The sequence below is a fragment of the Harpia harpyja genome, chromosome 10 (genome assembly GCF_026419915.1).
Source record: "Harpia harpyja isolate bHarHar1 chromosome 10, bHarHar1 primary haplotype, whole genome shotgun sequence".
NCBI lineage: Eukaryota > Metazoa > Chordata > Aves > Accipitriformes > Accipitridae > Harpia > Harpia harpyja.
This window is the reverse complement of record NC_068949.1, coordinates 34,866,965-34,888,704: the sequence shown is the minus strand read 5'-3', so window position 1 is coordinate 34,888,704 and position 21,740 is coordinate 34,866,965. Positions and strand designations below refer to the sequence as shown.

General features: G+C 40.4%; 1 protein-coding gene across 10 annotated transcripts in view; it reads right to left on the bottom strand.

Annotated features, from left to right (window-relative positions):
- Positions 1 to 21,740, bottom strand: part of ADD3 (adducin 3) — a 102,705-nt gene that overhangs the window by 16,790 nt on the left and 64,175 nt on the right. For 7 of the 10 annotated variants that reach the window (XM_052798940.1, XM_052798939.1, XM_052798941.1 and 4 more), the window contains one exon: positions 11,256 to 11,479. In XM_052798940.1, the coding sequence (XP_052654900.1) occupies positions 11,256 to 11,450 (195 nt within the window). In that variant the 5' untranslated portion in view covers positions 11,451 to 11,479. Of the gene's footprint in view, positions 1 to 4,361; positions 4,523 to 11,255; positions 11,480 to 16,005; positions 16,297 to 21,740 lie in introns of those variants that run through there. The other 3 variants (XM_052798942.1, XM_052798948.1, XM_052798946.1) reach the window with 3 other exon arrangements.

Sequence of the window (21,740 nt, the reverse complement as noted above, 5' to 3'; positions counted from 1 at the left end):
TATTTTTTCCTCTTATCACGGCTCAGAACGTGGCCCTGTGCCTTTTTTGCATGCTACTCGTACTCTGTTGAGATGACAATTATTATCTATCTGACAAGATTTTCTCTGGGCAGATAATTGCTGTAAATCCAAGTGCTTCACAAGCATTAACTCGCTAATCCCCGAAACATGCCTTTAAGGCGCAGCAGGGCCCTGTCATCGTTTCCACAGAATAGCAGCAAGGAGGTCTAGGTCAGATGCTTCCACCAATTTGGGACATTCATTCTGAGAGGCCCAGAGACCCATTTGCAGAGCACTGGGTGGTAAGTAGCTTCTTACATACTCAAAGCACAACTCTCAGTGAAAACTCAAGTGCAGCACTGAGTGTTTAATGTGTGGCTGTACCTCAGGGTAACAAGGGGGATACACAGAAAATCACAATCGGAAAAACCAGGAAACAGATGATTCAGCATCACCCATGACAGCCCGGTTTAAATCCCTGAGGTTGGTTAGTACCTGAATCTGACCAACTCTCACTACAACCAAAGTGGTTTTGAATGAAATTCAGATGCGCGTGATTTATACAATCCCATGTAGAAGACATAAGGATTTTTCACATAACTAGAAGAAAGCATTTTGGTGGTCAAACAGCTCACAATGCATAGAAAAAGGAGCAACCTTTACATTCTACCAACCTGCTTGAAAGGGCAAAAAATGTAAAATAACAACAGAAATACTTCCTTGGCCCTTTGCACATCCCTCACGTTACAGAAGGCTTTCCCCACCCCAAATAAAAAGACCCAAACCACATAAAACAGACTTTCAAGCACCAGCCATCCCAGTGCCAGCTCGCTTTTCTGCTAACGGTTCACCATGAGGCTATGCTTTTATGGCACTTTCTCCTTCTATTACTGTGATCTATTAAGATTGCAGAGACGATTGGCCATATATTTCATCAACAAGCTATACTAACACTGATTTTCAAATTCTGTCATCCCAAGATATTCGGTTACTTCTCAAATATTCCTGAAAGAGGCCCCCTGCAAGAAAGCTCTGCTATTTCACACTCTGCAAGGCTGAAATGCTCTTTCACTCTTGTTTACAACATGTATATAAGGAAACTGCGCATCTGTAGTCTCCCAGGGGCCACATGGAAGACAGAATTCACGAAATTCATGGAAGTATTTGCTTGGGAGGAGATGGAGAAAAACTGTATTACATTAAATCACTCTCACTTCAATTCAACAAGGACTATAAAAAGATTCTGCAAAAACATTTGCAGTAAGCTCGTTAGTCATATTCAGACTATTTTTTTTTAAACCTGTATGAGTAATGTTACTTCTATAGTAGAAAAAAGGTAATGTATTTCAGGCAATTTTTGACAAAAAGATTTTTTTGGTTTATTTCTTATTGTATTTTTAATTCTTCTGCTTTCTGATCATGCTATTTTCATTCTTCTGAGCTTAGTTTTGCTCTCTGATGCTAACAGTAGTATATTATACGCTTGCTGAGGTTACTACAAATGAGGATTTAGTGTTGTATCAGCAATTTTGTTAAACCGAACAAGCAGCTTTCCTTAAAAATAATTTCAGAAATAACAGAAGATAGGTAAGAGCCAGGGCAAGTATCAGACATGGAGGTTTGGGATAGGCTGTAAAACAGCGACGAGGATATGGATGAAGTGCATGAAATAAAGCATGCAATTTATCTATACGCCAGTGCGCAACAATGTTTTCTAGCAGACTGCAGCCTTCAGTGTGTCACACATGACTCACACACATTCCTCCATGCATATTTATGAATATTTCAATACCTTTCGTTCACTGCTACAGACCTTTAAAACTCAGATCTCTATGTCCTTAGATAACCATCCCACATGCGCTAACACAACCTTCCTCCGTTTCTGATAATTCCTGATGGGCTCATATGAAGGGCATCAAATTCTCCTGGACAACAATTTACCTTAAATATTAGCAATTAAATGAATGATATTTATTGGAGCTTTCACTGTACAGCACTGATTTCTGTAAAACCACTACCATGCAGGGCTCCAATTTGGGGATCTGATCCATTCAGCAACAGGAATCTGCTTCTGAAAACCTAACTGCAGCCTGGAGACCAAGCAGTTTGGTTTTGCTTTAATTCATGAGACTATATACATATATATATATATATATGGCATTACACTGCAACTGCCCACAAGTGACCAAGTAAAAGTCATGCTTGAGAGAGATGTTTTCAAAAAGACGACAAACACTCTGACACAAAGCAGAGATTTTTCAAGCGGAAAGGTCACTAGTAACTTCAGAAGTAGTATTCAACAAGAAAATGCTGACAAAGGAAAAACTGTACTGTCAGATGAATGAAAAATTATTCAGCTGTATGCTCAGCATTACTCAATAAAAAGAAAGTTTCAGCTCTGGGATTCAAATACCTCTTTGGGTACATGTGGGTTTTTTTGGTTTGTTTTAAAACACTAGAACTTTAGACATAAGATGATACAATAAGAGCACTGACTTTTTACAGTGGGGTACCGAGTCCCAAACTGAGAAGCACAGAACCTCATGGCTGCCCATACTGCCCGTCAACACGGTCGCCCAGTCAACACAGCTGCACCACTTCTGGACTCGGCCAACCTGCCTGTGGCTGCACCAGTGCTACGGCAAGGCCACCGCCTGGATAACCCACCCCGCCGTAGCTGAGAATTGTTTCCTGTTTGCACAAGCATCCTTCTGCCTTCAGTGAGCTCACCTGCCCAGCTCAGCAGTATCCGCCCTTGTTTTTGCTGGAACAGCACCTCAAGCATCCTGCTGAAAGTTTTAATAGAAAACAGCCTGTGGTACGAAAACCGGGCCCATGACAGCTATTGGAAATGAGGTAAAGCAACATTTCAGATAAGATGCACAACTAGGAGCAGAGCTTTTACTCACCTGGCAGCAGAGAGGCACCTAAGCGAATAGCCTGACCTCGCAGGCTGCAAACTCCCCTTCCACAACTGCCAGTTGAGGTTGTTCTCTTCAAAACTGCAGTGAGCTGAACTACACTAAGTTACACCCGAGGAAAACATAGTTTTGCATTTACACCATGAACCAAAGCATCCCCTGCACAGCCAAGCCTGCCAGCTGCTGACCTGACTGCCCTGAGCTGGTGATGCCTGGCTGCTCTGCTATCTCACCCACCTTCTGAATGCCACTCCACTACCTTGCACTGAGACGTGAATTTCCTCACAACTCACCAGTAAGAATATACAAGGCAGCTCAGCCTGTTCCTAAAACCCTTTCTACAACTCCATTGTTTCTAAACTAATAAACTAACTGTTTCTAAAACTCCAGCCAGCTCTTTTACACCAGCTTAGACAGCCTCACATGGTACTGCAGCCTGCAGAACAGATACAGCTTTTCTTGATAGAGTCATTAGTTGCATGATTAGGTCAAGGCCTTTCTAATATCATAAAATTACTTCTCCAGAAATATTTGCAATCATCTTCCAAATACACATCATAAACTCAAGCAGTTTAGATGCAAAAATCTTTCAACTTAGACCTGCAAGGGCTCTCTGAAACTCAAGAGTGGAGTTACAAGACTCAGTTCTGACTTGTTTACTTTCATTTTCTTTCAGGACAGTCTAAGTGTGAGCTGACAGTGTAAAGTGGGGCTTTAAAGAATCAAAGCAACATTTGCATGTAGCAGTTGACAACTGGTATCTTTCAGTCAACATAAGCAGAAAAACTAGAATAACCAACTTGCTAGAATAACCTATTTTACATGTATACACATCTCTATATAGCACAGAATAATAATGTTGCTAGAAAATTTTAGTATTAATCTCTTCATCTTGGTAGGCAGCTTTCTGAGGATGTTAAGAAGTAAGCAGGCTCAGAAGTATTTTCACTATCTTTCTATGCTGTTTCCTGTTTGTTGACCATTGATTTCCCCATGTAGTCCTTATCCACCCAAAAGTAGTAGAAATAAAATCATAAGAGAAAAAATTTCCTTGTAAATAGAGAAAACAATGGTATACAGGTCATCTACAAATACTCCACACCATCGCTTACTTAACTACACTCCACACTGAAAATACCCCACACTTACTTAATTACAGTAACGTCCAAACAGTTTGATATGTCAGTTTCCAGGAAAGTGGCTAGAAAAGATATGTGAGGTCCCTACATTTTATAGCAGCACTGCTGTTAGCCTAAAAGCTGCAGAATAATACAACAAACCCCTTCACCCATTTTCACTTTTGCCCATTTTTGATCAATGTTTGTATGTCTTAAATCTGTTTTTAAAAAAGGTCTAATTCAACCTATCTACATATAAATGCACCCACGCAGTGTCTCTAAGCCAAATCACCACCACTGAAGAAAAGTTTCAAAACTTAACTGGTATTTTGTTCTTGAGAGCGAAGAGACCTTAATTTTAAGTCCTGTGCTGTAAACGCAGCTGCCCGCGAAGAGGAAGACCTTCACCAAAACAGCCGATACGGCTTCGTAACAGGCTGTTTCAAGACTGGAGTTTAGATACAAACAACCCATGCCCTAAGTGGAAAAGGGTGGAGCTGGCCACAAAAAAACCGCCAGTGAGTTAAGGCTGCAAGGGAGAAGATAAGAGTCACAAAAAGTGTTTGTTAACCCCATGAAAAAAAAAAACAAACCCAAAACAGGGGATTGGGGAAACTTCTTTGTCAAGATGGAAAGAAATAGGCTCAGTAATAAATATGGGGAATTAGGTAAAGTTATAATAATCTATTCACTTGCAGTATCTGGGCTGGATTCAGCGACTCAATCAGCAGCAAGTCAGTCCCCATAGAGAGCTCAGACTGCGCCGGTTTTTCTGGCTCCTCTAACCTGGTGCACACTAGCTTCCCTTCCTGAGCTGAAGCGGCATGTTTTCTCTTGCAATAAGCAGCCTAGAGATACTCTACGATTAAAGCAAAACCTGACGCGCTAAACTCCTTTGCAAAGCCCATCTTCAGCACACTCAGCTTCCGAAGTCCCAGCACCAGCAGTCTCCACACTCACACACCTGCTGCCATGAATGGGAGTTCTGGGTCTCTCCCTTGTGTTTTTTCATGGAGTAAAGCCACACTATGTGTCTTACTAGATGGAATATAACCGCTGAAACTTAAAACGCTAGAAGAAATAAAATTTCAGCTTGTCAGGGGTCTTACTCATTTCTGAGCATAATTAACTGTTTTTTCAGTAAGCGCAGGAGTAGGGAGGGCAGGAGCACACATGGTGGTAACGCACCAGGACAGATGATGGGCAGAGCTCTTGCAGGGCGTTCTGGATGCACGTGCTCCTGCAGCCAGGGAGGAAAGTCATCAGTCACGACTTTCCAGGATTTTCCAGGGACTGTTAAGAACCTGTACTAAACCAAAGGATTATTTAACAGCCAACAACAACAAAAAAGGACTTACAAATGAATACCGCTAAGTAGTCCTTTTAATTGTTTTTCATTACTTCTACTGCAATGGAAACCCCTCTTCCTGCTCTCACCAGACCAATTTGATGCCTTTATTGGACAGAATTTACATGATTAGTGAATGAAAGAAAAATGGTGGCTTTTGTTACAATGCATGTTATTTTATATCTCCTTATCACTTACCTAGGGAATTAATTCAGATCAGAGTGTTATTTACAGTTAATAACTTCAAATTTATAGGAACATAGGAAAGTCATCAGGCAAAGGAAGATGGATCTGATTGTTTAATGATATGAATAATCTAAAGAATATGGCGCCAAAAGTACAACAGGATCTGCAGACACGCCCCAAGACAACAAAAACCCAAACCCAAGCAGCAACAACCAGCAGGAAGATTAGAAATAGGGGGAGGTGGGGTGGTGGCGGGGTGGAATCAATTTGGAAGCTGTTGGCATTTATATCTAATGAAAACCACAGTGCAAACTGAATGGAAAGCAGCAACATGGAAATAAGAGAGGAGTGAAAGGTAACTCATTTTTAGTGTAAGGAAGCAGGGAAAAACCTCACAATTGCACTTGTGGTGCAGGACATGGGCATGAATTGACCATGCACTGTCGCAGCTATAGAAATGGAAGTTAGGCAATAGGATTGCGTGGATGGCCTTGATTTAAGACAGCATTACACTGAGCATAAATTCCCCATCACTTAAAATGCTGAACTTGCCTGGCCCCCCAGTCTGCCCTGGGCTCAGCAGGATATTGTCACGGCTCAGAGGGGATCTTTAAGGGACATTTTGTGGCATGTCTTAAATGATGTGCCAAGCTGAGCTTATCTCCCCTGGTGAACGAAATGCTGCACTAGTCGTATGACGAAAGCATGCAATTAAATGAGCTATTCCCCAGTAGGAAGTCAGGAAGATGTCAGAGAAGACCGAAGCCAGAGGAGAGAGCTGCAATGTGAGAGGTCTGCCCAGCAAGGAGGTCCCCAGGGTATGTAGAAGATTGTGAACCCTTCAGGGCCAAAGCGTGACTCTCCTGAAGGATCTGAAAGGCTTTTGAACTTGTGAGGAAAGAGCAGTGGAAGCTGAAATCTGTGAGGAACTGAAAGGACTCCGATATTTTAAGAAAATAAATTGCCCTAAAAGGGAGTGGTGTTGCAAAAATACTGCACGGTCACTCAATAGAAAATAAAGTAAGCTAGACAACTGCAAAAGCTGGGGAAAAGCATAAATCAAACCATCCTTCATCTTGATCCTGATGGTTTGAAAATAACATAGATAACATAGAAAAAAGATGCAAGTGTGGGTGGGTTTGCTTGTTTTTGAGGAGAAAAAATCTGCCTGCATACTAAGGCAGACCTCTGAATAGATGAGGTGCTAAGCTGGACTGTTATCTCCCCACTTTCCTGGGCAACACCAGCTGGCGTGGGAGGCAGGGATGTGTGTGCATATACAAGGCAGGAAGGAAGAAAGGCACAGGAGAGAAGTACATTTTTAACCTCAGCATAAAAAATGCCTGATTTTGCAATCTGGATGGCTAGACCTGAACCAGTGCTCTCATGTAATGGCAGCACCAAGCCAGAATTGCCCCAAACACCCTGCAGAGCCATGATGGATTGGTAAGTGCTCTCTACATCCAATATGAAATTAAAGCAATGCATGGTGAGATCCTGCCAGCAAATTGCTCAACTTAAAACCAAACAAACTCCAAATAACTGTGTTTCATATGTAAAAACAGCAAGTGCACATTTAATGGGTCTTGACAAGCCACATGAAATTTTCACTGGTAAATTCAAAACATAAACCGGGCATTTAAATTCCAATAACTGGGCATTTTTATGTTTACATATTTCAGCTGTTCAACTCATCACTTTATACACAAATTTGACTACTCCAACTTTTTCTTACATCAGTAGAAATATTGAAATATATCTCATATAACAGTACATCTTATTTATAAGAATGCATCCTCTCCCATTTCCACTCCGAACTGTAGCTTTTCTTCAAACACAGTGATACAAAGTGGATGTAAGGTACTCCTCGATGCAGTTTAAGCAGTGATCGTAATTTCCTGTCAGGTTACACACACAGTCCTGTTAGCTAAGGCCTGGAGTTAGCTTTCCTGCTGGTTAGATAATTGTTTCACATGATCTCACTTCAGTGGAACCAGTGTGGCATTGCTGCCTGCCTGCAGAAACACCCAACACCTTCCCTGGCCACTCCAGAAGGGCTGCAAGGAGTTTCTCCCTTCTATATGTTCATGCAGCTCCTCAATGCTGAACTGACTGTTCAGTCTTCACACACCATAACTGCGCAACCATTGCCTTTTTTTTTTTTAAAAAAAGTGTTTTTGAAGCTTCTGGTTGCCATGGTGAGGGCACCAGAGAAATTCCAGGAGGAAATGAAGGCCAGGAGGACTTGTATACCGTAACTGAAATAAGGGTTTTGATGATACAGCCAACAAGTGTTCACTCTTTGAAAGAGATAGTTACTCTGTGTAACAAGCAATATATTATTGTTTAGCATATAAAGAGACAAAACTGTTTCTAATTTCAGTGTTAAGCTGGAAAATCTAAAAAAAAAAAAAAAAAAAAACAACAACAACAAAAAAAAAACAACAAAAAAACCCCCACAACCCCATCTTTCCAAATTTCGGATGTACTTTAGGTCAAGTATCTCAGACACCATGTAAAGCAATAAAATTAATCCACTGCATAATGTAGTACCTGTCCTTTAAAAATAACGACACAGTACGTGAACCTTTTCAATGTGCAGACATTACTGAAATAAACTTAAATGGCTTTATCTTAAAGATTGGCCAGCAGTACCTCTGGATACTATCAGGCTGCTCAGACCCAGCTGATCTTACTTTATTTCCACCTTTCTAACAGACATAGAACAACAAAGGCACCGGTCCTATCAGATTCTCCAGGCCATCAGATGCTCACAGGTTACATGCAGCATTAAGCAAACATGTCTGAGAATTCACTGATAACATCAGGACATTCTTCATGGGCAGCAGTCATAAAACTCCTATAATTTGTTTAAGACTTCTTATGAACAGGCTCTAAGACATTAGCAAACATCGGAGGTAATGGGAATAGCTTTCCAGTAGCTTTTAAATTATTTAATTTGGGAAAGGGAAATTGCACATCAGAGAGGAGTAGTCAGATTGCACATCAATATGTGCATTAAACAGCGCATCAGAGAGATGCAGCAGTTTGATGTCTGAAGATGTCTGGTCAGGGCTGTAGCCCTTACGATAACATGCACTACACAAAATATACCGTGGTTCCTGAAATATATTCTCTAATTTATTTTCTTGCTAAAGGATTTAGATTTTCCTACTTGAAAGAAACAAAAAAAGCTTGTTAATAAAACAGATTAAATCAGTACCTAAGCTTCCTAGTATATGACAGTGATTAACCCTTTCGTTTTACACCATAATCCTTTGCTCAGAGAAGGTGCATGTTCAGACAAGCTCATCGCAAGTCCATACGTGCTTGTGTAAGAAAGGTATTATCCTTGCTACTTACACCTCATTTTTACTAATACTTGCCAGAAGATGAGTCAATGACTATTTCTCTGATCTGAATGCATGTATCTAAGACTGGGTGAAGACCAGCAAGCAAGCTCTTCTTTAAAATGTGTCTGATAACCTCTCTTCCTGTTCTTCCAAACACCTTCAAACCATTTCTTCCTTGTTGACTGGAATAAACCAGAGAAGCAAAAAAGTTCTGTGCAAGCTTCTAATGCAATGTAATTCTGCAGCTATAGAACAAAAACATTGCGCACAATACTTGTTAGTTCAATTCTGAATCTGTGTTATGCCGACTAGTAACAGGAAAAATGCTTTCTGGCTCTTTTGTGACAAATATTATATTCAGGAGGAGACAAGGTAATTGTTTTCAGTCCTGACTCTCAGGAACACTATGGCACATCGTACCTGGAACCTGGAAGAAATAATGCAGTTTCTATCCCCAAATCAGTCGTAAAGTTTGATGGACATTCAGTCACAGATACTGTATTAAAAATGCTTTTATTTCCTCACATGAGAAATCATAGCAGGGTTCCTCTAAATTTTCTGTATCAAGAAAACAAACAATAAAAGGAGATACTTGAGGGGAACTAGTAGCTCAGACATCTCCTCTTTTTGCCTGGTCACACACTTAGCTCCCCTGTTCCTGCTTCTCCCTGGCAGATGCCAAAAGCCAAGCAGGCAGCAGGCCCCTGGCGTATTTGGACAACTGTTCCCTTGCACAACAAAAACTTTCAACTTATTGGCAGTTCCAAACAGTCACTTTCCAAAAAGTGCTGGGCTCAGCTTCTCTTGCAGCAGGACACTAAAAGCAGCCTAGCGGCTCTTTGTCCCCTAACCTTCTGTTAAAACAGTCACCTAGACTCAGGGGTTGCTCCTCTTCATCCCCCTTCCTAAAATCTGCATGCTGATGCTGCATCTATTAAAAAAACCATAGAGGCTGCGGCAATGGTATATTTATTGCGTTTGGCAGACTTGGCAAAAGGTCCCCCAAAATGTTAAGGAAACAGTTATGCTCATCAGATTCAATACTGCCATCGAAAGGACCAAAAAATAACACACATACTAACCTAAACAAGATCTAACTTATTTTTTTCTGTTAGGCTAAAGATCTAGTCCTTCCTGTGAGTCCTGGCTACTCATAATGTGAATATTTTAACAGAAAGGAGCAGACTGAGATCACATTTTACAATTGCATGTTTAACATAAAATTATCATGATTAAAGCATTATGCAATACCTCCTTAGAGTATTTTCTTTATAAAAGAGCTTGGCTACAAAACCAAGCTTGCACAAATTGACTTGAAAGTAATAAATTCCTTAGTCAACAGGTTCACATTATACTCAGAGCAACATGCAGATCCAAGAGACACTCCACAACACTTCAGCAAACAATCCTGTTATTCATGGATGACTATAATAGGGTGATTACTAACAGCTGTTTGCAATCTCATTACATATGGAAAAGCTTCAAAAAAAAAAAAATTACAGAAGAAGCACCCCAACTTACAGAGGAACTGAAGAGAGAAGAATCTGTAAAGCTTCTTAACCCCTTCCCAGTCCTGTTATCCTCATTACTCGTGTTACACCCCAACACCCCCAAAGACTCACCCTAGCAGCCCTTAGTCACTCCCTATGGCTTCAAAATACTCAAGGCAACAGTATTACTTTCCAATGCATTCATCAGGTTAAACCCAAAGCATACATGTATTAAAATATAAATTAAAACTAATATTAAAGTGGTTCAACAGATTTAATAGTTTTATATGTAGCCTACACAAGTACTGAACTTACACAACCAGCAGATTAGTGCTAATACGGCCAAGTATAGGTATGATCACCCCCAGGGACATGAGAAGAACACATAGTCTAGCTTTTAAACAAACTTAACCCAATTATAAATGTTAATTAAAGCATTCCTGATGCAAATGATAGGTTAATATTCAAACACAGAAAGCAGAACACCACGTAATGCCCTAATTTGTTCCTATTTGACCAGTGACTCCTTCACTCTCTTCCCTGCCCCTAAGTTTTAATTAAGTGCCCTGCAGCCAGCCAGATCTTTTTGTAATACTGCAATGAAGCAATGAAGAATATAAAAGCATCAGGAGAAAAAAACAACACAACAAAGGCTGCTTGTTCACAGACAAAACACTACGCAAACAAAATGCTGGATAATCTGTTTGGTGACTCTTCTTAGAGGATGGTCCAGAGATATTCTAGCTAGCTGTGACGTAGATTTCTAAGTCTCAAAAAGTTAATCGGGAATCTCAGAAAATAACACTCTCTTGTTCTCACCCCCCCTTAATCCCACTCACAGGGCTCTGCAGTATCTGAGTGACCCTCTTCCTTTGCTCCATCATATTGAAGTCCTGCCTCAGGTCAGGAGACATATTTCTCTCCCGAATATACTCTGGGTCATTCTCATTGATGCGATCAAAGTACCGCTCTTTGTGAGGCATTGTGGCCGGGGGAGGAGTAGTGATCACCACCTGACTGGCATCAGTACTCATGCTTCAACCCTGCAGATGGTAGACTTCACCTGAAACAAATAAAAAAGAGGGAAGAATGATTAACCATTCAAAGGAGGGCATTGAAACTAACTTCCAGGTCTGGATACGAATAATGTTCTTTCATCTCTGCAGAACAACATCTAAAATGAAAGGAGAACAAGTGAATAATTATCATTATTAGAAAACCAAGGAAAAATTCTAGAAAAGTGTTTAAAAACCATTAATGAGTTCTCTGATACCGCTTCACCGTCTTTATTCAAGTTCAAATAAAAAAAAATCAACAGCATACAATTAAAAATTATGACATTTGAAATGACCATAATATATTTTACAACAAACTTTCCTGTATCATTTTATATTGCACTCATCACCCCCTCAAGGTTTTTATATAGCTCTCCTTCCTGACATGTTCAAGGAAACACACCCAGAAGATGGGGCCTCTGTTTAAAATCTGCTCAGAGCTCATCTCCCAACTCGAATGAAGACATTCCTCACATACAGCATTTCCAAAGCATCTCGTAACCCCAGCTTAAAGACAAGACACTGGGCCACTGAAAGGCTGCTAGGGGATCTCTGCAGAGTACCAGCTGGTGCCTGCACTTTCAGGAGACACTCGAGACACCGAGGGAATTGCACAAAATGTATGTTGTATGTTGGGTTGCACAGGACTGAGGCTACATCCATGGCAAATAGCCGAGTTTTAGATTTTCTCCTCTTGTGTGCAATTGTATGTAAAGATTCTCACTGAAGCTCGTTACAGTAGGAAAAAAACAACAAAAGCCCCCTTTCATGTCTTGATAGAAAGCTACGCTTAAAACGTCATTAAAAAAACCTGATAAGCATTTGTAAACACAAACAGAACTGGATCAAAAGCAAAAAAGCAGACACCTGAATTTTCATACAAAGAATCAGGCTCAGAAGCACACTCAGGAACACCATTCCTCAAATGGGTACTGAAGAAGGACGTTTTCTCAGGTTTGAGGAACAGAGAAGCAAGATTTGTAGGAAGAGATAGCGTATTATGAAAATACATTTTAACATGCAAATATCTGCATTCAATAATATATTTAATATAAAAATATTTGCATGCAAATGTATTTAGTATGTAAATAATTCACATCTTCAGAGGGAAAAAAGCCAAACATGAAGGAATGAGAGTTGTCGAGCAGTATTAAGCAGTGTGGTTTGACATTACGGTATCAGTGGTTTAAAGTGTCCTTGCTCCATGGCACAGTTCACCCATTCCTTGTTTGGGTCAGTACAACTACTGTTTGGGGTATTCTGCGAATAGCAAACTGACATGGAGCATCTGAGCTCCTCCAACTACAACCTCGCGTATCTTCCAGACGAAACAACTAGAAGCCCTGTTAAAACCAGTTTCAGCAGCCCAAGCCCTCCTTCTGCCTGCAACAAGCCCTTTCAGTCCTTATGCTGCACCCTCGGCTGCTCAGCCATGCCATGAACCAGGCTGGCAGGAGGATGCAAATTGGTTTTCAGCCAGCTTCCCACACTGACACCCAAACGGCTTTGCTGGCACGCTGCAAGGGAGAGCGCAAGGATGAAATCCTGGGGCACTGCAGCCCTGCTACCAAATATGAAATCCCAGACAGAAAACAAGACACATACCAGCTACAGAACAGGGATAGCATTAGCAGGTAAGATGTAAGAAAACCACATCTATGATTTTCTCATGTATTACAGATCACAATAAAATTTGGGATTGAGATGAAATACAACTAACACCCTTCTAAAAAAACAATCACTACAGGTTGTAATTGTTTTTGTTCTTATCCCCCCCCCCCTTTTGTTTTTTGAGGGAGAAAACACAATCTGGGATGCAACATTATCCAGCTGCACACACAGAGCTTCCAGGAGGTACCTGGCATGCTGAATGAATGTACCATGTACTGGGATGTATAATTCGCATCCTGGAGACAAGCTCCATGGACTCTGATGACTTCGTTTCGGAGGCTGTGGAAGCATACTGGTGAGTTTTGCACTTGCTGCTTGGGTGCAGTACAAGTTCATTCAGCATTTGCTGACTGACCACCAGTAAGCCCTCTACATGTGATCAATTTGGGGATGCTGGGGAGAAGATAAGGGGCCTGCTAAGTGAGGGTTTGGGAAAAATCTAGTAGAAGTATAAAAGGGGCTAAAGTTTTTCTAAAGAATGAACTATTGTCTTTTCCAGCTGGGAGCACTGAAGCAGAAGGATAAACCTCTTGGGACAGCATTTGGGGATATGACCACAGCTCAGCTTCCCTCTGTTCAAGTTAGAAGAGATACCCTTATAAATGTTACCGTATATTAGGTCTTCCCCCACCCCAAATGGCAGGGTTTAAAAAGCAAAAGAAAAAAGCATCATGAGAAGACACAAGATGATGGGCACACTCTCCAAATGCCACAACTTACGAAGAGCTTGAGACCAGACCTCTCAACCTACACTGTTCTCTATCTGTGTTGGGGTAAATACCTCCATCTGAGTCAGAACAGACACATTCCAGCACCTGCTGGTAACTGAAAGCAATCTAGAAATGCAGATGGCAAGAACCTTGCTTGAATCGGTGACTCCTGCTCTTCAGTTACGTCCTCCCAGGAGTTGCCTTATCCAACTATTTTTCCTAAAATGCTCCTGAATCCCGTTAACCCCAAGTGGCAAACTGTCGCTTAACTGCTGATCCACTTGGCTGGCTGTACCAACTACACGCATGTCTGAACTTCAAAAAACTTTTATAGTTATTATTGTAGGTTTACAGGGCATAATTAGTTCAAGTCCGTTACTTTACGATTCATTCTTACAGTGACAAAAAAGCCCATTCATCTGTAAAAAGACACAAATGTGGCTGGCAATACCTAAAATCCACAAAAGAAATTTTTCTAATTGCTTTGAGACTTAATTTTTTCCCCTTTCCTTTCAGACTGGTTTGTTACCTCTAGCCATTAAGATTACAACATTAAAGTCTTTGGACTACAAAAACTCCTCCATTACTGAACATAATGTGGGTATTGGGTCCAGTTGTTCTTATTAGGTCCAGTTCAATGCCCACTATGTTGTGCCCAGGCTGACTCTCATATAACCCCTACTATTTGACTGGAAAATTTTCAAACAAATCAGCCATTCTTTTATTATTTATTTGCATCTTGCATTGATTTTTTTTTTTTTTTTTTAAAGAGGATATTTGTTAAAAATGTGCTCAGCTTTTGGGGATCTAAAAATCTGTACCTCCTTCTCAGCACAGGACTGGCAATGACATAGAAGTAAGTATTTACAGAAAATCCAGATCTCAAAATCTATGAATTGTGATAGAGGATTCTCTCCCCCTCCACATTTTTTGGCAAGATTCTTTTGAATAGGAAAAAAAAAAAAAAAATCAGCTTTCCTGCAAGCCTACTTTTGGCTTCCACCCCCTTCCAACAATGTTCACGAATTACAGAAAATGAGCTACCATCTTCCTGAGCAGTACTAGCTGATGTTTCTTATGCATGCTATATGGCATAAGTGGTTCCAGAAACTGAGGCACAGGTGGAAATGAGAGACCATACACCCCTACAGCAACAAGACACTGTATCTACACTGGTCAGAAAGGACAAAGATACACAGAGAAATCAAACCTAAACTGGGATCTGATTTTGATCTAGTGAGAGCCATCGCTCTTACTCAGCTGAGACACATTTTAGCCCACATTTTGGCCTAACATGCATATGCTGTCATGCCAAAAGAGATTCAAAGTATACAGAAGAGCAGTTTTCCCACCTGTGGTTCAACTACTCCAATGGGGGGCAAAAGAAACTAAGAAGAGCAAGTCAGCATGTGTAAGTTTTTGTTATACAGAATCCCCATCTCTGCTGAAAATACTTTTAGGGACCTGTGAAACAAAGAGGCTTAAAAGCTCTTACTACAGGGTAACTTGTTAATCTAACTCTTGCTTCCTCCTGTCTAGTTATGCCCTCCTGGTTCATGCTGAACTGAACTCTGATACTGCTACAAAAGAGAACAGGTCATGTCCTCCTATGCTTTGATGCCTTATATAGCTCATGGGTTTGGCCTCCATGTTCTGTTCTGTATTTTATACCCGTAACTGGGCTACAGAGAGAAAGTAGAATGTTCCACCTCTGTCAGGAGGCTATACATTTCTCCGCTTAGAAGTAAGTTTTATTTAACAAAAGCTTCCAATTTATTCCAGGAACTTGGAACTGTTGATTTTAGGCTGCAACATTAAGACCTGAGCATCCCCACCTGACACTTTGTAAAATCCAAGTAACATGCTGTGCTGCTTTTGTTGGAATAACTGTTTTCAATGTCAAATCAGAAAAGCAGCTCAAAAATAATAACGAGGTCAGAGAAACCAGGAGTACTGAAGAAAAAAAGAAAAAAGCAAGAGACCAGATGCAAGGAAAATTTATCTTGCCAAAGAACACCCCAGAAAGCACTGACTTGATTATTTATATATTTCATAACATACAGAATATATGTAAAAATAAATACCACCATAAGACAGACCAACAGAAAAGCAGTCAAATCATTAAATCACCTAGCAACGAATCATTAACCTACCTTTTATGCTGATTTTTTTAAGGCTGGTTTCAGACATCCTCATTTTCTCTATGCAGTACAATCCATCTGTTTGAGAGTTTCCAGCACTGCAAACCAGCAGTGTGCACACCATATCATTAACCGGTATGGCTGATTTCAGGTCTGAGCACTCAAGCTAGACTATACAGCATCTGAGCATTTCTTTTTTAAGGAGCACATTGTGTTACTCTGCTCTTGCTATTTCTTGCCTGCTTGTTTTTAAGGAACAGTCTGCTCTTTCTTCCCCCCTCCAGTATCTTGTCTGCCAGGAGACTTGTTGGAAGCAAACTGGGTGTCTCTTGATCTCAGTTCCAGCCTCCCTATGAAACAGGCAGGTTCCAGTCTGAATCAAAGACTTGGCTTTAGCCAACGCTGTCAGCTACATAAGTAAACTGGCAGAAAGAAGCACGCTTAAGGAATATGAGGGAATGGTTAAGAGGGACAGGAAAATACATAGGAGAATATGGACCAAGATGAGGGTCATCATCGCGATCTTCTGGCATTAGAAAGTCAACTGTTCATCCTCCCTCCTACAAATTTTAGCAATGACATATAATTGAGTAATTGCATCTGTTCTAGGGCAAAAAAATTATTTGGATAAACACCTCAAAATTAAATTTTTTTTTTTTATTATTCTCCTGATCAGGACATCAAATACCATAAATATCTGACAATGCATCAACAGATTTTCTTTTAATGTTGCAGCAGGTTTGGGTTTCATTTATCAGTCTCACCTTACACACTGGTAAGATGACTAAGTTGTATGTTCAGACATTAGCATTTTGTAAATGTAGTTTGTGGAACCGAAAATACTTCTGCTACACTAGATAGGTAGCATTTGTTCGAAATTATATTAACTGATTTTACTAATATACAGTGATTCTGTACACTAGCACTCAAGTCAAACTGTCAAACTACACCCTTAAATTGACACAAGGTAGTAGTTGCATTAAAAAATAAATTAGTCATACCTTCTCCCAACCCTCCCAGCCATTCAATCCTTCTCCCTGTATCACCTCTTCAGATTCATATCAGCAAATGTTTGTAAGGTCAGATGGTGGAATGGGTAGGAGAAACTACTCTTTGGTCGAGTTTAAGGTTTTGGGTTTTTTTGTTTTGTTTTTTTTGTTTTGTTTTGTTTGGTGGTTTTTGGTGTTTGGTTGTTGTTGTTTTTTAACTTTGGGGTTTTTTAAATTGATTTATTTTCAGCTGCATCAGTTCGCCCAGCCAGTTAACTGCATAGCTACGCAAATGTTTGCTCTGAAACAAAGACAGTGATGATACGGGGGTGTCTAATACTGCTTCTTCCAGTAGCAATGCAGCCATAAACAATTTGTCAGCCCAAACTGGTTACAAATCAAATATTCTAATCCAGCGCTGCGTATTTAATTTAAATCCTTCTGTTTTTAAACAGAGTAAGCTAATAAAATAATCATCTCCTTTCAGATGCCACATTAAAGAGACTATGTCGCAGCAGTATACATTTTTCCTAAGAAATAAGAACTTGAGTGTGTTTGAACCTTGTTTTTATGTTTCTGTGTTAAATCTAAAGCATTATTTTTGCCCAATTATATAGTGCAATATTAAAGTCAACATAAATATTCAAGCTGCGCAACTCACACTTTACTCAGTGTAAACTGGACCTGAGCCAGCTACTCTTTACTATCAAAAAAGTGAGATAACATAGTGGGTTGCTGACAGCCACCCAGAACATGAGGGCTATACCTTTACCTTTAATTGAAGTTGTGACATTTTATCTCTGTTAAGGAAGGCTCCTTATAATGCACCCATCCTGTAGCAGGTGCAGTCTGCACCTCCACATTTGCAGGCCAGACTGCCAACATTTTGCAGTACAAGCAATGGGGGGGAAAAAAAAAAAACAAACAAAACCCAAGCCTAGAATGATGGTTTGATGTATCCAATATGCTCTACCACATGGCCATAAATGCTATTTGCATGTGTTAAGTCTCATAAATGAACTTGTATGCTTAACCCCGTAGAACCAAACTACTTTAATCATTCACATTTTGTTATTCCTTCACTGCTGCATGACAGTTTTAATGATGGAGAGAATCCTTGATGAACGAGTTACCCAGTTACCTTTTTCTGGGTGACAGTGTGGTAAAAGACAAAACCAGTCTCAAAACGACAACCTCTGGAGTTCAGATCCAAGGTCCATCTTGCCCACTATCAAACCTCCTGTGCTGAGGAAAGCCTGTATGTAACTGGGCTCTTTCCATCGCTGTATTGTGTGACCCTTGAGCCATCAGCAGCATAGGGGCTTCCTTGCTTCACTCCATAAAATGATGTTTTCTTGTTTTACTAGCATTGTTTTACTTTGTTAAGGTTGTGCAGACAGTAAGAACATTTTGAGATTATACTGTTCTTCACACAAAACATTAAAGTCAGAACAAATCCAGTCACACAAGCGACCTGTTTAGAGAGAACTAACAGAGGAGGAATTCAGAGTTTGTTGGTGAAATGATGCATATAGGTATTCCTGCATCGCACCAGGAAGGGGGCAGCTGCACCATGAGAAACATGAGAAAGCACTGAAATGTCAGAGTGGTAAAGGGCGATTCATGTGACATGTTGATTATTCACTATAAATCCTCTTCTACTGCTGGACACAGTTTGCCACAGCAGTTATCAGTAACAGTATGATACGAGCAAATAATAACAATTAATTTGTAACTTTAAAAAGAGACACAATAGATTCTGTCACTAAAACCTTACTTTAAGAGAAGAGGTCAGTCACCCACAGATATCACGATGGTTTGTTTCTTCTCTTTCCCTAAACTTGTTCCTTTAAAAGAAAGTTTTCCCTTCGGTAGTTATATTTCCCCCTTTTATTTATTTGTTATTTTTAATAACTACCTGTTTCACTGCAATTTACCAGGAACAGTTTTAAAGCCGAATTATATTTAGCTCATACGTACATTTTATTTACATATGTAAGTATATGCATATACTTTGAAACAACATTAAGCTGCACTTTGGAGTGCTGATAGTTGTCACCTCTGCTTGGGTACACAGGGTGACCGGTCCTACGAAATGGTGTGGAGTCTGTGGACAGGGACTATTTCTAAGGCAATTTAAAAAAAAGCACCTCCTTAAATTGAGTAAAAACACCAGAAGAGCTAATAAATTAAATTATTTGTTAAACTGTAAATAGTTTCTGTACTCACTAGACTTGAAAAGCGTGTCAGTCCTACCTCACAGCCACTTTTCCTCCGTTTTTCTTTCATCTTCTATGTTATACTGAAGTTCACAAAAAAGCACAATAAAAATTAGTTCCATGATGAGAATGTAAGTTTCTCTTGGTTTAAGATGTTTTTCTATAGCAGCATTAAATTAAAATCTCATGCACAACATATGAGATCACTCAAAAAATACCTGAACACCGAGCTTAATTAACCTGCTTCTACACAAAGGCAAGACTGCTGTCTGGGAAGAGTGTCCTCACTGTAGCAGAAAGCTAAGGAGACGTACAGAAGCTGCAAGGGAAAAGGAAACCTCTCCCTATGGTACATGCAAAATGCTGCTCTCACACAAAGCACTGAAAACCAACAGAAATTAAGTTACTTCCCCCCCTTTAACATTTTTCTGCTCGTTTCCACTTTCCTCCAGGGAAAAAATTCACCTGCCGCTCGCAGAAAACCTCCTCCCACTTCCACTGCTCCAGAGGATTTGGTAAGGACCACAGCAGCATGAATTACTGCAGATTTTCAAGCTGCAAACTTTCTGAAGCTGTATTCCCTTACAGTGTTTAGGACTTCTACAAAGAAGAAGGATCTGAATGCAGCAGACCTGTGGCAGAGGAGCCAGCCAGCACAGCGATGGCAGCAGTGCCACTGCTTTGGTGCAGCATTTGCTCATGACCACACTCAGCCAGCTCACAGGCAGCAGGAGCGCTCAACTTGCAAGACTTCAAGTCTCCTCTGGAAGTGGTTTCTTTTGGCAAATCCAAATGAAAATAAAGGCACTAGCTCTTTCCCAATGCTACCTTGAAGCTTAGATATAGAGAATAAACTATGCATCCAAATTTAATCACTTTTAGAAGCATATTAAGAACATACCTATTACAGTCATCTCTAAACAGTAGTTCTAGCTGATGAAAGCACATGAATGCCTGCCTAACTCCAGCGTGCCAGCAGGCCACGGGACCACAGGGGGGTCCAGACACTCCTGCACGTCTCCCAGCAGCGCAGCCCATTTCAGAGAGTTGGCTCATGGGTCACCGCGGCCCTGATGGGCTCTCCCAGACTGGCAGTGCATTTCAGTTCCTGCTGACCCTATTTTGTTACCCCTCTTTTACAGATGACAGCGTTTACCCACCCAATCAAACCCATTCGGATGCCTGGAACAAACGTAATAAATATTGTTAGCAAATATTTACATATTTCAAAGAATCCATCAGTGGTCTCAGCACTTACTGGGAATTAATGTCCTGTATTTATCCATTCCCGACACTAACTGATACCCTGCAGAGTTAGTATCAATAAGGGATGCAAGTAAACTATACTTGCAGAGCAAAAATTGTATTATTTGTGTTTGACCTTATGTAAGTCAGGGAACCCCTCAAAATAATGTCAGGGAGATTTAACCCCAAATGTGTATTTCAGTTTTATTATAAAACCAGAAATGAAGATGTAAGACATAAATATCAATTTTCAATAGGAATAACTACTTTTTGCTTTTGATTTTAAGGATTCTGATGAAATGCAAATGCTGCAGCACCAAAGCAACTCCAACTTTTGGTTCTCATGAGCCTGTTCATAGTCATGCTACAAAGGGACAGAGTAGATTATGCGGGGGTGGGGGGAAGTACAGTATTTTGAATTCATGTGGTTTCAGAGATATCTGGGACCTTGGTAATGAAAAAGTAGGGTAGTGTTTTCCAAAATATTTCAACTTTAAGACAATAAAAAGCACACCCCCCCTTTTTTTTTGTTTTTTAAGACTTATCTCTGCTTAGCTACATAATCACTTGTGGCTAAGTTATCTAAAAATATTTCATGAGTCAGTAGACAACAGAGAGCTAAATTAAAAGATTACGTTCTGTTAGCACTTATCCATATTAAGCTGTGGAAGTACGCAAACACATAACCCCCACACATAGACAAGTAATGGCTGAAAAATCTCCCTAAATCCTTTGAAAAAGATGAAACCTAGGTTCCTCCACAGTATAAACTAAGAACTTATCTGTGAGAAAAAAACATGTAACTGGAAAAGCTGATTGCAGCCAAAACCTTTCACATTTTGCAATGCTCTTCCTCTCCCTCTTTTGCAATGCGAAGCCTCCAACTTCCTCTGGTGACTTTTTTCTTGAGCTGCCTCTGAGCTACACAGATGCAAGGGGAAACAATTTCACTCTTTACGCAGATCTACACAGAGTTATGGAGTAGAAGAACCAAGTTTGTTATGTAAATAATTTTTTAAAAAATCCCATTTACACCAACGTGGAAAGCACCATTTGGAGTAACGAGGGCTACTCCTGGCAATCTGCAAGAGCCCTCCTCGGTCACTGGTACAACGTGTGACATTGGATAGCAGGGAGAAGTCTTACTGATCCCATGGCACATCAAAAGCCTTCCTGATTTATGGCAGTTTGATTATCCTGAGAAATGTCATGGCCAAAGCAGCTGCCTCCTGGGTTTTGCTGGAGGGTCAGAGCCTGCAATAGTGGGCAACCCTGATGATCGACACGAGGCAAC